The sequence below is a fragment of the Engraulis encrasicolus genome, chromosome 5 (genome assembly GCF_034702125.1).
Source record: "Engraulis encrasicolus isolate BLACKSEA-1 chromosome 5, IST_EnEncr_1.0, whole genome shotgun sequence".
NCBI classification, from domain to species: domain Eukaryota; kingdom Metazoa; phylum Chordata; class Actinopteri; order Clupeiformes; family Engraulidae; genus Engraulis; species Engraulis encrasicolus.
This window is the reverse complement of record NC_085861.1, coordinates 48,344,944-48,363,578: the sequence shown is the minus strand read 5'-3', so window position 1 is coordinate 48,363,578 and position 18,635 is coordinate 48,344,944. Positions and strand designations below refer to the sequence as shown.

The 18,635-nt window shown below is 42.6% G+C and overlaps 1 protein-coding gene across 1 annotated transcript; it reads right to left on the bottom strand.

Moving 5' to 3' along the window:
- Positions 1-11,376: 11,376 nt before the first annotated feature.
- On the bottom strand, positions 11,377-16,616 carry LOC134448621 (desmin-like). Its single transcript, XM_063198293.1, has 11 exons — positions 16,366-16,616; positions 15,930-16,086; positions 15,363-15,512; positions 13,950-14,069; positions 13,656-13,751; positions 13,382-13,516; positions 13,167-13,277; positions 12,928-13,038; positions 12,673-12,797; positions 11,783-12,493; positions 11,377-11,501 (listed from the first exon to the last, which is right to left on the bottom strand). The coding sequence occupies exons 1-11, from the start codon at positions 16,614-16,616 to the stop codon at positions 11,423-11,425; spliced, it is 2,046 nt and encodes a 681-aa protein (XP_063054363.1). The 3' UTR covers positions 11,377-11,422.
- Positions 16,617-18,635: the final 2,019 nt, after the last annotated feature.

The window sequence follows — 18,635 nt, the reverse complement described above, 5'->3', positions numbered from 1 at the left end:
CTTAAATAAGAACTTCCGATAACACTTTACAATAAGGTTACGTGATGACAGAATAATGTCTGAAGTAATGATTGATAAATAGTGAATAAACATATCATTCATGTATGCAGTAATGTCTACTTCATTAGTTGTCATGAATTATTCTTTGTTGGAGTAATAATGATTCACTATGAAGTAAACGTGGTACGTCAAGGGTTAATTAACTCATTGGCTGCCTTAGCCGTCGAGTGACGTCATTTCGAATAGTGACGCCCCCTGCCTTCGACGTCCTTCGCCGATAATTGCGTTTTTTTACAGCCACGCCTTGAGGACGGTCTGACCTATGTTGTGTATTAATTTCACGCCTCTAGTCATGTTCTAACTGTTCCTGTAGGTGGCAGAAGTGTCCTTAGGAACAGTCAGGGCAGGGCATTAGCTCACATCAAGAGGAAATGTCAAGACAAAAACATCCCTTTTTACTATTATAATCTCAAAAGTAGCATAGCAAAATCATTTTTGAAAGTAAAGCACCTGTGACAGTAGTCTACTTTCTTGCCCTCTGATTTTAACACAGGTATTCTACTGATTTTAGTGTCAGAGCCTGACAAAAAAAAAAAACTTCCTCTCATGATCAAAATACACCCCCTTGTTGCCATCTAGCTAGTAGGCATTGTAACTAGCTTGCCCAAAATACACCATGTTCAACCAGAGATGATCTGTGTGGCAACTGTTTCATTTTGGATAATGTGATCAGCCTACACAACATCAGGATGATGTGTACAAAAGATCATCTAACAGGAAAATGCACGGGACTTGTGGTCACCTCGGTTGGGAATGTTTGTTTGCTACGCTAGCTAGCTAGCACGAAATCGCTAACAACTTACAACTAAGCCTAAATAAAGGAGCCTTGGTAAGTCAACTATTTTTACTCATTCTACAGTTGCAGTTGTGGATCTGTATAGTATGATCAGCTTACTGTATCATCAAAAAGACAGGGGGGTTGCAGATTCTTGGAACAGAGTAGGCTAGCCTTTGTGTCTGGTCAGATACATTCAGCTCACATTGAGAAAACATTGCACTTAGCCTCAGACCAGCTAGCCTTCCTCACTCCAATCGGCTTGTGAAATGTTGGATATGTGATCAGTACTTTATCAAAAGAAAATTCATTGAACAATATATGACAAGATCACTATAGCAGAAACATGATGACTGTAATCATCAATCTGCAAATTGTCCGCTCTGCCAAAGAAGCAGCAGTAAGCTAAGTTGTGCTGCCTGCCTGCCTGCCTCTCAGTTCACATGGTACAGGAGGAAACAAATCAGCTGTGGTTTGTTCCCCAACGAGAGGACTACAGGCTAAACAGAGGGACTATGAGACAGTATTTCTGTGAGTTTAGTATTTCACATGAGTTACATGCACCTGCTGTCATGATCCATTGTGCGCGCCAGCAACAAACCAAAACACTCTTGTTTTCAAGTCCACCCCGTTATATTTCAGTACATTATTAGGTTGAAAAGACCATACAAACGATCTTTTGTTCTGGCTACAGATGACAGGAGACTCTGTAATAGCATCTGATAGGTTTGGAGTTGTTAGGACGGTGTCATTATGAGCAAAAACACTTGCAATTATAGGTCAACTTCAAATGGCGTTTTCTCAGCTTTTTGGCTAGAAAACAGCATTTTGGCGAATTCCACTTATTTTCAACAGATGATTATGAAAGAACGGAAAGGGGTAGAGAGACACCGTTTTTTTCTGATGACAGATGAGCGTCTAATCTGTGTTTTGATAGGTATGGTGTTGACATAGACACAGAACTCAATTTTCTGTGAGCCTCCAAAAAACACCCAAAATGCTGAAAAATCTCTGGCACTCTGGGTTACTCTTTTATGAAAATGGCTGGCAGCCAATGAGTTAAGAGTGTGAGTTCCAAATGTTAATAAATCATGTGTTAAAAAGATCATACTATATCTTTCTGATCATATATGAATCAGACCTTAGTTAACGGTGCATGAGTAATAATGGAATGATGGTCAGTAATTCTGATCCATGGTCTGTATTTATGGTGAAATAAATAATAAGTTATTTTTACAGTTTTAAGTAAATGTGGTTCATCGTTGATAATTAATTGCAAGATTTTATTAATCCAGTATTGCCACTGTGGAAAAAAGGCATGCCATATCGATCCAGTGACAGTCATACCTGAATCAGACCATGGAAAGAGTGAGAGGGCACCCAAGAGGAAGGCGAACTCGGAGAGAAATTGTGTGATTCTCCAGATCAGGGTCTGCTGGTTGGCTTATGTGTGAGATGTGTCTCACGTTTGGATGCAAACAGCCATCTCTGGAGGCCTTTGTATATGAGGACATGGTTCCATGGGTATTCCGCAGTGGTAATACTGAATTTGTAAAATCCTGCAATTAATTAATTAACGATGAACAACATTTACTTAAAAATGCAAAAATAATTAATTATTTATTTCACCATGAATACAGACCATGAATCGGAATTACTGACCATATCATTCCATTATTATTCATGCACCGTCTGATTCATATATGATCAGAAAGATACAGTAAGATCTTTTTCTGCAATGTTAACACAAGATTTATTAACATTTGGAACTCACACTATTAATTAACCCTTGACGTACCACGTTTACTTCATAGTGAATCATTATTACTCCAACAAAGAATAATTCATGACTACTAATGGAGTAGACATTACTGCATATATGAATCATATGTTTATTCACTATTAATCAATCATTACTTTAGACATTATTCCGTCATTACTCACGTAACCTTATTGTAAAGTGTTACCCAACTTCCTATAACCATGCTCACCTAACAAAATCCACTTTCTTCCACTACACACAACAGTCTTGCATCAAGTCTTGTCACTTGGGTACAAGATTGGCCAGCCCAGTCACCAGACATGAACATCATTGGCTATGTCTGGCGGAGGATGAAAGATGAAGCATGGAAAATATAATAAAAACATCTGTATACACTCCTGGAGGCATTCAAGGCTGTTTTTTTGCAATTCCAAATTACTTCATCAACAAATTGTATGAGTCTTTGCTGAAACACATGGATACAGTCCTTCAAGCTAAAATAAGTCATACGAGATATTAATTTGGATCTTACAGCACCAGTGCTTCATTTCCTGATGTTCTGCAAAATATTGGTGTGATTCATCACATTATTATCTGGAGGCGACAACAATTTTGTCTTGCCAAAATCTGCCCTTTCCATGTTCATTAAATGCAGTGGTGTCAACAATGATCGATTCGGCGATCCAATCCAATGCGGGTCATGGACAATCCAATTCAATGCGGCAAGTTCCAGAATCGATGCGGCAATTTTTTTAAATTTCAATTACTTCCGTGGATATTTCGGGAGCAAATTAATGCTAAATTAAATAAGAGTACTTCAAAGCATTGCAAGACTGATACAGACTGATCCAGCCTGATACAGAAAACAGCCAATAAATTGTTGCTCAGTATCTGACTACTTGTATTGACACATCATGACTGATGAAACGTTTGCTTTGCTTTCAGTAAAAATTTAATGCATTGCAATGCATTGTAGAATTGAATCGGATCCGATCGAATCGCATAGAATCGAATCGAATCGCTACCTCCCGAATCGTGATCGAATCGGATCGTGAGGGCAGTGCCAATGTAAAATATAATTTTTTGCCACACATCTGTGTACTCTGATTCTGAAAACAATATTTCAGTATTTTATTACAGAAAATTACCCTCTTTAGTAAGTAGAACACTGAAGAAAATAAGTTTCTAATGTGTGTCAAGTTGAGTATAGAGTTTTACCTTGTGCATATTAGTGTTCAATGGTTCACATAAGAGTGTATTAAAATGACTGCTTGTGTGTGTCATTTGAGAACGAATACCTTTTTAGAAGAGAGTACACTGTTTTGAGACAAGACGTGCATTTTTCAGAGGTAGTGTGGAGTTTCGCCCGTTGTGTGTGAGGTTTGGAGATTTGTGTGTAGAGTTTTGAGAATTCGAGAACTGATTCCGAAAATTGTGTGTAAGCAATCGAGAAAAACTGTAAAACCTTATTTTGGAGGGTTGTAGCTGTCATATGAGTACATACTGAAACCAAATGATTATTTAAAATTCAGGTAGCTGTTGTTCCAAACACATGTATAGGCGACAAAACGTTTTGCAACGGCTGTATATCATGTAATTAGCAGCCAAGGAATGGCCCATTTATTTGAGATCACATTAAAGCAGTCGTGCCGTATATTAGTGCAACTGACGTAATGCGATGACAAGGCACCATTAAATGAAATTAGCACGTCGCATGAAGTGATATGGGAGCAATCAAAAAGGTCAGGTGGTGGTCTGCTTCCAGCAGCTTTGGAATGTCAAGCCTCCGCCCCATACAGAGCCACATGCTGCCTTCTGCCAACCAGAGGCCCGGCAAGTGATGGATGGGTCTGAAGCACATCGAAAGGGAGTTAAAACCAAAGAGGCTTGAGACAAGGGGGCTTACTCACGTCATAACAGCGTAGTACGAAATGATGGCGAGGGGAGTACGGAAATGTTATTCTTCTTCTACGGTCAGTATTGGAAGCATCAGGGAAGCATGCAATGCCGGAGGTCGGAGTGTGGAACAGGTCATAGGACAGCGTGAATGTTTGTCAGCTGTCCTTAATCACCCCCAGCAATTACTGCTGACCAACAGCTGCCGTTAATTTGGCCACAAATTATCCATCATGGTGTCGCCCCCACTGACCATGTGCAAGGGAGTACTGACATTTTATCCATCGCACCCACTGACCAATGACCATGCGCAAGGGAGTTAATTTTCCATCCACACGTGTCCTCAGGCAACGCCTCCATACTACACCGTGGCCAATGTATTTCCCCCCGAGAGATTGTTCTTCTGTTCAGTTTCTTTGGTTAAAACTAGCCAGGCTGTGCCCTCCTAGTGACGTAACACTTTCTCGAAGAGATCTGAAAGTCGATGATGATCAGGCTAGGTTAAAACTTCTATCTTCTATACTCTATCTTCTCTTTTTGTTCTTGCTTTCTTCTCTTCTGTCTCATCCTGTTTATTCATAACAGATAACCCTGGTACCGCTAGGTTTAGTGGAACCTGGGCTGTATTTGGGCCAAGTAAGGCCTGAGGCTCATCTGGAGTGTGATCCTATACTGTTCTGTCTGCCCTTGCAGAAGGACAACATGGGATGCGGCCTGACCGCTGTCACAATAAAGATGGCGGGAATGCTTGGTGAGAATAAAGTACACACAGTCCCATATGTACACTCCCGCCACAGACCCCCTGCCTCCCAAGCCTCCTTATTTCATTCTAAACCACGCACGCACGCACGCACGCACGCACGCACGCACGCACGCACGCACGCACGCACGCACGCACGCACGCACGCACACGCACACGCACACGCACACACACACACACACACACACACGGTCAGGGCTCATCCTCTGCTCCTCTTCTGGGTCAGGGGGGATGTGTGAAGCTGGGAGACTCTGGGATGTGTCTTTTACTGTGGCTTTATGGCTTTTTGTTCGCTTATTCAGTTTATTTTACCCTCACAGAACCTCAACTCATTCCATTATTTGTTTCTTCATTAGAAGGACTGTCTTCGAAATGGAAAAAGAAATTGAGTGAGGGAGACACACACACACACACACACACACACAGAAATACACTCAATTTTTAGCTAAAATGACAAGTGGTGAGACTGTCCTAAATCTAATTCTACATGAAAGACTCAATAGACAAAATGAAATATAAGGTATTTATTGACAACACCGAAGTATGCAGTAGTGATTCCCTTTGGCGCAGGCCCCCGCCTGCTTCAAATAATTCTGATGAAGTGTGCGCATATCCTGCCGATGGATGAGGCAGAGGGCGAGAGCCTACCCCCCTTTCACAGGACAGGGACCAACTGGTGACGGTGGCTAGAGGTGGCGGCATCCACAGCAGGCTACAGAGTGAACCATCGACCCAGGACCTGGTGGTGTCAAGGCTGGAGAGAAGATGCCGAACTGCGTCTGAAGCAGAGATCCATCGCATAGCCTCCTCACGGGGCAGGGATCAACAGGCAATGGAGGCTGAAGGGGAGGAGGTGGGGTCGTTGACACCGGCGTACTCTATTCAGCAGAAAAGTAGAGATAGAGGTTTTTAAATGAGTGTGCAGGCATCTTATTGGCTGTAGGTAAATGAATGATAATGTGAGACAGCTGGTATACTCGAGACCTAGAGCAGTGATTGGTTGGCTAATGCAAGTGAGTAATTGAGCTAGATACCGTCTCATCTTCCTGGTAGAACTTAACGCCTTATATTAGCTTTCATTTCTCCATATCAATCAAAACTCAGCCATTTGTTTGAACATCCCTGGCATAATTTACTCTAAATGTTGTTTGAAAAGTGTAGGGATTTATCAAACATTATCTCTAAAAACAATGTCATATGCTGTGATACCATGTCATTATGCTGACTTTGGTTATATCATGGATATATCTACTGTTGAAACTCCAACTTCACATTTATTGTGACTTTAGACCCTAAAGAAGCCGATGACAAGTGTGCATTTACATTTTTCCCTCAGAGTTTCGAGTGGCACAGCCGAGGACAAACAGGACACCACACCAAAGGACTACATCTTTAAGAAGTGACTTTTAAAACATTTAGTCATAGATTATTTTAATATAGTTAAATTGGATAAATATAGTTTATTCAAATTACTTATTTCTCCGTTGGCCATTTGAAGTTATACTTGAATAGGATGAATAGGTTGAATTGCTTGAAGAAGGTCAATAGACTGAAATGTCACAAGTGAACGCTGCAAATGGGAACCGAATGCGGGAACTTTCTTATCTCTAAAGTCACAAAAATATAACATTAAGATTATTAAGGCACATACAGTGCCCTCCATAATTATTGGCACCCCTGGTTGAGATGTGTTAAAAGCCTTAAAATAAATTCAGTGTTTATTGCAGAAGAATACTGTCACACTGAAAATTGTAGGAAAATGTAGCCTTCAACTCAAATGAATTGTAAGAAAATAAAAAAATCCCTGACTGAAAAATAATTATTTTTCATTAAATCACCTGTTCCACAATTATTGGCACCCTTAACAATTCCCAGGAAATAAATATAATTGAAGCATTTCTGTCATTTCTACAGTAGTTTACAAAGTTTACCAGAGTATGTAGGAACATTTAATTAGTAATTCATCACTTCCTGTTTCCCTGGGGTATAAATATGACGTGACACCAAGGCCATTTCTCTTATCCACTCTTAAACATGGGAAAGACAAAGGAACACAGCATACAAGTGAGGCAGATGTGCGTCGACCTTCACAGGTCAGGCAGAGGCTACAAGAAGATTGCCACTCAACTGCAGCTGCCCATATCCACTGTGAGAGGAATAATTAAGAAGTTCAAAACAACTGGAACAGTGGTAAACAAGCCTGGACGAGGACCCAAGTTTATTTTGCCACCACGCACAGTGAGGAGGATGGTAAGAGAAATCAAAAGATCTCCAAAGCTCACTGTTACAGAATTACAACAAATGGTAGCATCCTGGGGTCACAAAGTCTCCAAATCAACCATCAGGCGCTGTCTACACGCCAACAAGCTGTTTGGGAGGCATGCACGGAGAAAACCTTTCCTCACTCACAAACATAAACGCAAGCGTCTGGAGTTCGCCAAGCGGTATTGGGGCTTCAACTGGGACCGTGTGCTTTGGTCAGATGAGACCAAGATTGAGCTTTTTGGCAACAAACACTCTAAGTGGGTCTGGCGTACCACGAAAGATGCGCATGCTGAAAAGCACCTCATACCCACTGTGAAGTATGGGGGTGGGTCAGTGATACTGTGGGGCTGTTTCGCTTTCAAAGGCCCTGGGAACCTTGTTAGGGTGCATGGCATCATGAATGCTTTGAAATACCAGGACATTTTAAATCAAAATCTGTTGCCCTCTGCCCGAAAGCTGAAGCTGGGTCGTCACTGGGTCTTTCAGCAAGACAATGACCCTAAACATATGGCCAAATCTACACAGAAATGGTTCACCACACACAAAATCAAGCTCCTCCCATGGCCATCTCAGTCCCCTGACCTCAACCCCATTGAGAACCTGTGGGGTGAGCTGAAGAGGAGAGTACAGAGGAGAGGACCCAGGTCTCTGGATGATTTAGAGAGATTCTGCAAAGAGGAATGGCTGAAGATCCCTCTTTCTGTCTTTTCCCATCTTGTGAAACATTATAGGAGAAGATTAGGTGCTGTTTTGTTGGCAAAAGGGGGTTGTACAAAATATTAACACCAGGGGTGCTAATAGTTGTGACACACATTATTTGATGTCAAATAATTATTTCTTTATGTGGGATTTTTTCCCCACTGAATAAATGCACTTGTATTGAAGGTTGGATTTTTCTCTTTTTTTCCATTAAGGTCCCATATTATTTAGAAAAAAAATAAAATAATTGGAAGCTAAAAAACACATCTCAACCAGGGGTGCCAATAATTATGGAGGGCACTGTATGAGTGAAAGAGTTTGGTAGGAGAATTGCACAGTTGCCCAGTCCGTCCTAAAGGTGCACTGTGTAATATTTTTAGAAGTTGATTTCCAGAATTCATGCTGCCTATTCACGAATGTTATCTTCATCATGAATAATTACCTCCACCATCAAATTCTAAATATTCATTATGACTGGGAAACTTGCACTTCTTATACATGGAAAGGGGGATCTTCTCCATTGTCTGCCACTTTTGAATTTCCAGAAACATTTTTAGCTGCAAGACTTACTGTACTTTGGTCAAACTAGTAAATATTAGTTTATTATTTAGTAAATATTCACGAAAAGATCAAATTTGGCTTTATATCTATTAGGCAGCACAGTTTCAATGAACAGCATAGTTGCAATATCTCCTCAGGTCACCATCCAACACCATGCACCTTTACGTAAGATAACAAACGGAGGCTCTGACTACACAGATAAACAAGGCTCCATGGTACAATCAGAGCATGCGCACAATACTAGTGATGGCCACGCCATCCCATTTGCCTTCCCTTCTCACGGAGCGGACCCTCTCACTTCACACATCATCGCCCCTTTCATCGTCCCTTAGAGTATTTTAACGCCCACCCTACTTGTCCCATCCAGGATGGCCCACGACCTATGGTTCATCCATCACTGGATAGTATACTGTGGGTACCTCATATGACTCACAGTATCAGGTGCATGATTGGGTGCACCCAAAATGGCATTATGGCAAGCCATCCCACTTCAGAGACCAATTAAGAATTTGTTTTCCTTGAGTTGACCCTTGCTGGGATAACATTCAGAGCACAGCCCTCGCTTTTCTGTACATTTCAAACGCTAAGGGTGTCACCTCATGTAACTTCCACCATTCTTCCACCATTTCAAGTGGCTTGAAATATAGGCTTCACCCATCACTTTGGTCCCTCATCCCAGGGTCAAACTATAATTTTGGTCCCTTGTGGGTCACACAGTGGATGAACCTCTGATGGCCTCACAGCAGCCCACTCTCCGTCAGACATTTGTAGCGAGGGTGGGGATGGTTCATGTGTAACAAGTGTCTGTTCACCCCCTCCCTCATTCCTCTCACATTCGCTGATTTGTTATTTATGACGGATGGCAAGGTCAGGCTGTATTGGTGTGATAATCACAACCCTAATGATGGGGACTCCATTACAAGAGTGAATTCACACAGAAGGGAGGCAATCCTTGTAGAGTGGTGGAATGTGTGATGAGTGATGTAGTAAAACAAACTGAAATATTCCACATTAATGCAGTGCAACACACTCATACCTTTACAAAAGCTTGAGAATGAGTCTTATAAGCTCTACAGGTTCTACTTATTGACCACATGGCTACCCATCATGTTAGGACAGGCTGAGAATCTCTGAGTTGTAGACTTATAAGCCTATAGTATAGAGCAGTGGTTCCCAACCTATGGGCTGGGGCCCACTTTTGGGCCCTGAAGGTATTCCAAGTGGGCCTTGAAATAATTTTCCAAAGATAATAATCACATTTTGGTGTGTGTTGCTGTTGATTTATTTGAGTTTTATTCTTAATTGGGTCAGAGGTGGGCCCCGAACATTTTTGACAATTTCGAGTGGGCCTCAAGTTGAAAAAGGTTGGGAACCCCTGGTATAGAGTCATATTGACTGTAACGTTTGATATGTTCAAAAGACAAAATAAACATGTGGCTCAGTCTTACATTTCAGTCCTTAAGTGTTACATAAATGTCCTATGGTGTGACATTTTTTAAATGTTTGATACAGTAAACACTGAATATTGGATTAAAGGACAGAAAATTATCATCCCTGAAAATTCAGTATAAATTCGAACTTCAAAAAACATATAATGCCTGCATTTCGTGGAAAGTTCCTAACAAGCTCACCTCTAAGTGGAAAAAAATACCCTTAATGGTTATTCCATATGAAATAAAACCCTAAAATAAAGCCATATACATAAAGAGGGTAACAATGTAGATAAAACTGCCTCAAGCCATTTCTACATTATTTAAAAGTGCACTGTGTAGGATGTGGCCAGAGTAGGGACTGCAACTATGCTGCTTATTGAAACTGTGCTGCTTATTCCCAAATGTGATCTTTTCATGAATATTTACAAAGTAATAAACTAATATTTATAAGTATGGCCAAAGTAAAGTCATTTTTGCTGCTAAAAATGTCTATTTCTGGAAATTCAAAATGGCGGACCATGGAGAAGATCCCCTTTTTCATTTATGATAAGTGCAATTTTCCCAGTCATAATGAATACCGGTACTTAGAATTTGATGGTGGCGTTAAGTATTCATGAAAAAGGTAACATTAGTGAATGGATAACATGAATTCTGAAAGTAAACAACTAAAAATCTAACTGCACTGTACCTTTAATGTATATATATATATATTTTACCATCACACCAAAGGACATATTTACAGTCCAGTGTATTATAAATGTAAAAAGACCAAGATTGTGACCACTTGGATTGCTTTAAAGATTAGTTGCCACACTACGTACGTACATATATTGTACATGTGCATATTTGCATCATAAATTATGTTTTGCTGCCTATTTGTCATATACATGAAACCAATGACCAGAGAAATAGATGTTCATAGCTTTTATTTAATCCTTGCTGGGAAGCAGTTGTTTTCCAACAGTAAAAATCTCACAGCCAGCTTTGAACACACACACACACACACACACACACACACACACACACACACACACACACACACACACACACACACACACACACACACACACACACACACACACACACACACACACACACAAACATGCACAGGGGGAGAAGAGTCTTTCAAATGTTGTCATCGTCATGGTATTGTTCCAAGGTCAAGAGCCAAGGGTCAAGGTCAGGGTGGTTAGTGAATTGGATCATTACTCCTAATCGGCGGCTCCCTCAATGATGTAGTTATGCTCCTGTGTGTCATGCTCCAGGACCTCATCGTTGTTCATCACTGTCCTGAAAGCAGCCAGACATCCAAATATTAGAAGTCAATCAAGAAATGGATTGCATTTATGCAATAGCTTTTTTTAAACCAATTCTATTAACAGTTTTAATGCTACTTGTCATCTTTCTGTCCTTTGAATATTATTCGTAATTGCATTTTTGGATAACATTTAAATTGAGCTTGAGGTGTGTGTTTGTGACGGAGAGTGTGTGTGTAACTGAAACTGATTCACAGTTTCACTTTAAATTCACCTTGCTGTGTGTGTGTGTGTGTGTGTGTTTGATGCCCTCACCTGATGAGCAAGGTCTTCCTCTCGGTCACCTCCACAGCCTGCTCCATGGTGGTGGTGTGTGCGTGCGCAGCTGACACTCGGCTGACAGCACTAGATGTAGCTGCTGCGGTGGCCACAGCAGCAGCATCAGCTCCCATTGCCATTGAAGATGCTACAGATGCGGCATCAGCATTGGCATCAGCTGCTACTTGGGATCCGGCTTCACTTCCAGCATAAGAATAAGCAGCTGCTTCTCCCACTGATTCAGCTTCCTCAACAATTCCTTCATATGCTTCTGAACCAACTTCAGCTCCAGCTTCAGATCCAGTTCCATCGGCTACTCCAACTTCAGCTCCAGCTTCAGATCCAGTTCCATCAACCACTCCAGCTTCAGATCCAGCTCCATCAGCCACTCCAGCTGCCAGGTCTTCCCCATTTCCTCCCTCTCCGGCGGCAGCAACATCTCCAGATTCAGCGGCAACAGATCCATTAATTCCGGCTCCAGCGCAACCGATTCCAGATGCCATTCCAGAAGCAGCACCTGCCATTCCTGCTGCCATTCCAGAACTGACAGACATTCCAGCACTGACCGACATTCCAGAACTCATTGCGAATCCACTAGCCATTCCAACTGCCATGGTTGAGGACATCATGCTGCTTGATCCAGCAATGGCGCTCATGCCTTTTTGCACCATACCAGCGATGCGAATGTCCTCACCCTCAATCAGCTTCCTGTAGGTAGGAGAATGACACAACATCATTTGGTGATATAGTCAAACATTTAAGGACATCAGGAAAAAAGGATTTTGCTCATTCTATTCATGTGGTTTAACTGTGGTTGGGATGTTATTATTAGCATTTTATTTCATGCCAGTTTATTCCATTATGAATGTGCGTAGTTCCTCACATACCTGTATGTTGTGATCTCAATCTCCAGGCTCATCTTGACATTGAGCAGTTCCTGATACTCCAAGAGGATCTTTGCCATTTTTCCTTTGGTGGATTTGATTTCCAGCTGGAGTGCTTCAATCCTGGCCTAGAGGGTTGTTAGATTCATAGTGTTCACATTTGTTATTATTAATTACATGTTATTTACAGTTTATTAATTGTTTATGAAAAAACAATTGTATTAAATGTGTGCATCTAATGATCAGACAAAAATGTACCTGCAGTGCCTGGAGTTCTTTCTTATGCCTGGCTTGGGCTTCAGCAATTCTAGCCTCCAGGCCATCGAGTTTGGTCTGCAGTTGTCCCCTGTCCCTCTCCTTGCCTTGAATCTGTGGACAGAGACATGCTCTTCACTGCTGTGTTCCAGAAAGAGGCTTCTGCCTCTAATTATTTGATATTGTGAATAGTTCCACTGCTTATATGAAGTACAGAAAAGTCAAACCAAAAGGTAGTGCACCTCCATTTTGGCCGTTGCAAGTTGCTCCCTGGCACCGCGCATCTTGTCCAAGCTGCTTGTGGATTTGCTGTTCAAGTCATCAAATTTAGCATTGTACCATGAATCCATTTCCTAAGACAAAGAATAATTCATAAACAAGTGTAAATAAATGTTAAACAAATATACATGCCATCTACTGAATCATTGATGCTGTGTTTTGTGTTTTTTTATGGTACCTGGAGATTTTTGGCGGCGATGGTGTCGTATTCACTCTGAATCTGTTGCAGAGCACTGGAGAGGTCGGGGAGGCCAAAGGCATCTTTAGAGAGAGCAGTGGCAGCATAGATCTGCTTCATCAGTTCTTCAATTTCCTGTAGAAATGTTAGTAGTAATATTAAAAAACACACACACAAAATACATGTACGTAATATCTAGGTTATGCACAAGCACTAGACAGGTCCATACAGGCTGGTCACTGATGACCAAGCCATGACTCTGCATGACTCTGACCTGTCTTTGAATCCTCTTGAGGAACTCAAGTTCAAATTGGAGATTCTCCAGCTGTTTCTCCAGGGCGATACGGGAGGAAGTGGCTGTGTCAACATCCTGTAGACACACAATTGAAATGTAGTCACTGTCACCTCAAACAGCCACCAATACATTGCCCAAAAGCAAAGACAGACAAACCTCACATACTTTCAAATGGTCTGTGGCAGACAATGTACAGTACTCCTTCGTTTAGGCTAATTTTCCAGTAGTAGTCTACTCATGTCTGTTCTATCAACTAAATACAAAATGTCTGACCGGGCGGAGATTCTCGATGTCCATCTCAGCCTTCTTCCTCAGTGCGATGGCTTCTTCATATTTCACCTTCATCAGCTCAAGCTGGCTAGCGGTGGCATCCTTGGCGGCAATAGCCAGGTCCTTTAAAGTGCAGAAAAACAAGCAATCGTTGAAGAACAATATTTTTCTGTACCACATATCTTTGACACTAACCGATTTCATGCATGCATGTGTTAAAAACCACAGCTAGTAGTCACAAAATTGGTATGTGAGTTTGTATGAAGGATGAATTATCATGAATGTGCTGCATGGCTTGACTGCTGACATGCAGGGAAGTCGGCAGGGGGTGGGGGGTGGGGGGCAAAGGGGTCAGTTGTCCCAGGCCCAGAGAAAGAGGGGGCCGGGCCCACAATTGGGTCCTCATTACATTGTTGGGGGGTTAGGCTGCCCTTTCAAATCACCCTGTCCTGGGCCCGGTAAAAGCTGTCAGCGGCCCTGGTCACAGGTAAGCTATAGCATAGTTGTGGTTTACAGTATGTAACTGTGAGATTCACAGCTCCCTGCTCATCTCAGCTCTGCAAGGTTTCTCAGGGCTTTTTCACACCTAGTCCTCTTTAAGTGAACCAAACCTGGTCCTCTTTAAGCTGACCAAAAAGTGAACCGACAGCAAAAGGACTCAGTTCTGTTTTTGTTCATATTGTGAGTGTATTACAAAAAGAACAGGCTGATCTTTCTGGTCCTGTTTAGGCTGTTATGGTGTGTCAGTCTTCATTTTAATCACACCCGGTCCTCTAGCCCAGTGTTTCTCAACCTTTTTTTAGGCGAGGCACCCTTTCAATTCATCAAAAATGTCAAGGCACCCCAAACCAACAAGCCGTAACATGGCACCGCATCCGATACCACACAAGCTTAGAAAAGTAACATATTGGAGACGTCACACAACCTATGTTCGAAGTTGCAGTTGACTGAGGCGACCTATATATACTTTATTGCGCGTAAATGCCAGATGAAAGATTCCACTGACTAGCATTAACTTATCAATTCAGACAAATATGTATTATATTACTTAATTTATTCATCAGCCACGTTTCCGCGGCACCCCAGAGGGGGCCCCACGGCACCCCAGGGTGCCCCGGCACCCCTGTTGAGAAACACTGCTCTAGCCCTCCTTAAGTCATTATACCTAGTCACAAATGTAAGTTGTCAGAACTCATAAGCGCACTGTACTGAAACCACGTCAATAAAGGTCTCAGTACGGTTCATGCTGAGTCACAGGTCTGTGTTCACTTAAATGGCTGAAAGGGACCATGTGTGAAAACCCTATTAGTAAGCATAGACGTACTGCACTGTATGTATTGACTGCTGTCTTTATGGGCATTTTGGTGATCACTTTCCAACCTAATGGCATAGTTATGATTTCAGCGTGCTTCATACCCGTTCTCTCCTCATCTGTTCTGCAAGGCTCCTCAGGTCTCTCAGCTGTTCTTCATAGAGCATGCGCAGGCCAGTGGGCTTCAGGAAGCGGTTTGTCAGGCCCTCGATTTCTGTCTCCAGAACCTTATTCTGTGACTCCAGTGACCGAACCTTTTCAGACAGGGAGGAGATTCACAAATAAATATGTGTGTGTATTTGCAGCAGTGCTTGAATATGGAAGAACAGTTCCACTACGTTTCTGTCATCACAGGGAGCATTTATAGGCAGGCAGTCTGTGTAGTCTGTGCAGCTCACTCTAAACATAAACATAAACATATCGACAAATTCTGTCAAAAATGGCAAACTTTCAGAACACGGCAACATTACAGTCAAATACAGTAGATTGCGAATTAGTCAACGAAATACTATAAAACGTGTGTGTCTGTGAATGTGTGCCTTGCTGGGGTTCAAATTCAAAGACAGAAAATCTCAATATTCCACCATCATGACAGCTTGGCAGGACAGGTATTGTTGCCTACTGTATATGTTAATAGAAAGCATGTTATATTAAGGACGAAATCCACATGCCTTTTCGATGTATGCAGCCAGCCTGTCATTCAGCACGATCATCTCCTTGCGCTGGCTTGTACGAGTGCCCCGGAACTCCTGGTTCTCTGCTGCCACGGCATCCAGATCCACGGCTTGTCCACCACCCATCGCCATACCCATGGCACCAGCTCCACCACTGTCCAAAAACCATGACTAATTGAGTGAGTAGATCTATTTGGTCATAACTGCTTAAGACATTACATTGTTGAAAAATTATTACAACAAAAAAAGACTCACAAAACGTGCTGTTTTGAGTGAATCCCATCGGGACAACCCTCACATGCACTTACAGGCACGCACACACCACACCCTGTAAGCATGGCAGACCTATGACTTCCACAGGACCTCAGGGGCATATCCATGTATTCTCTCCCTCAGGGCGAGAGCAGAGGGCTGCAGGCAGAGCAAGTCTTACCTCACCATCAGGGACTTGGAGGCAGTGGAGGAGCGAGAGGCAGAGGCAGCCCTGCGTCCCACGGCCATGACTCCGGCAGCTGCAGCGGAGGAACGGGTGTAGCTGGCCCCACGCTGGCTTCGGACCGCCATGCGGACAGGAGAGGGGCTGGACACCCTCATCTGCAGGGAGGTGGCTGCAGCAGCGGCGCCGGTGCTGCATTCTTCAAAATACCGGCGGTACGAGGAAATCCTCTCTGGGCTGTGAGTCATCCTGACAGTCAGGGTCTCGCTCGTGCTCTCTCTGGGTGGGTCTATCTCCGTAAGGCCTCCGGAGTTGGAGTTGGAGCTGGTGATGGTGGCGATGGTTTGGATTGCTGGGCTGAGAAGTGCTGCTCCTCTGTGGTCTCAACTCCCTTCTTATACCTCCCTGAGCTGCTGGCACCCAAGCCCAGCCCCAGACATTAGCCATTGCCTTTGGAATGTGAAACCTTCCACACAACACAGTGCCACAGTCAGCATTCTGCCAGTGGCTAGACAGGTGATGGATGAGTCTGGAGATGAAATACATAACATAGAGTTATACATAAACACAGAGTTCAATCTCAGTTGTCCATGTCACCATACTGTACAGTGCTGGCTCCTGGGAGCAGGAAAAGATTACGGAATAAAGGAATAAAGTGCCGCCTCCTCCCTCAATCCCACCTCTCAAAACGGGAAATAGATTTAGACATTGTGGTATAAAGTGCCCCCACGCCCCAACCTAGTTCCTGCAAACAGGGATTGATTAAGAAATTAAGGAATAAAGTGTTTAGGAATAAAGTTCTCTCCCTGCCCCCACCCATCAAAAGATGAAGGGAGTTGGGCTGATAATTTGCCCTGGACCATAGCATATTATGTTTAATTTTATTTAACTGTAATTTTTTGTATACCTGACAAGGTTACACTATTATTTCTTCCATTAACCAGCCTTTAGAAATGTTGTGTGAAAGAGTAAATGTAAGTCAAGCCAGTTTCTATGCATATCTGATGGCCCCAACCCCCCTGTCACTTTCCATGTGATAATTGTCAGTATATATTTGGAAACTAAAAGTTTCAAGGTTTTTAATGGTGTCACTTCTATGTTTGAATGACCAAAACTCACAGAGTTATAGATGTGTTTTTGGAGAAGTATCAAATCCGGTCACTGGTGACCGACTGGACCTCAGGGTGTTAAGACACGGCGTTATACATTTGCAGTTACCAGTATAGCAATGACCAAGACATTGTGCATCACTAAATGCCTTCTGTTATGTCATTGTATTGTAATACTATGGTAGTTCACTTTTCAATTCGTCTATTACAGCCTGCCACTGGAGGTACGGCATGTGTTAAGGGGTTAATCCATGCCTGTCTGGAGGTGCTTTTGCATGCATGTGTTGCAAAGTGGATGTCTTTTTATGGAACTGTGAAATTAAGGCATTTCATTGAAAATAACCGAGTTAGAGGAAACCAATCTAGAGTTTATTTTATCTTTGGGTCAGGTTTTCAAGTCAAGTGGCACAATATCATATAATCTGCACCCAAACAATGGCCCAGTGATTTGAGATCACGTTAAAGCAGTTTAAATCAGTGTGATTTGTACCATATACATGGGTTCTACATTTTTGTCTTCTCCTGGCTGCGCGACTGTAGCTGCGCACAACTCAACCTCTGATTGTTGGAAACCGCTGTCGCTCAAAAAATGTGCTCACGTGGTTGGTTGCCAGTGTCTTGCCCCTCCTCACATCCCCATGTTTATAAACACGGTGAACGCATGTATATTAGTGCTGCTGACTTAATGCGATGACAAGGCACCATTAAATGAAATTAGCACGTCACATGAAGTGATACGGGAGCAATAAAAAAGGTCGGGTGGTGGTCTGCTTCCAACAGCTTTGGAATGTCGAGCCTCCGCCCCATACAGAGCCACATGCTGCCTTCTGCCAACCAGAGGCCCGGCAAGTGATTGATGGGTCTGAAGCACATCGAAAGGGGGGTTAAAACTAGCCAGGCTGTGCCCTCCTAGTGATGCAACACCTTCAGCCTTGCTACTAGTCAGGTCAAGAGCAATGCAAGTACTTTCTGAGCTCCCGAAAAATCAGGAACTCCTCCAGCTTTGTTGGGAAGCGAACAACCATTAGCAAATAAAGGGAGGCCGTTTGGGAAACGTTATTTTTTATGCTCTTGGTCAGACCAAATCTCAAAGAGATTTGAAAATCGATGATAATCAGGCTAGGTTAAAACTTTTATGGCTCTAGGGTGAAAAATGTC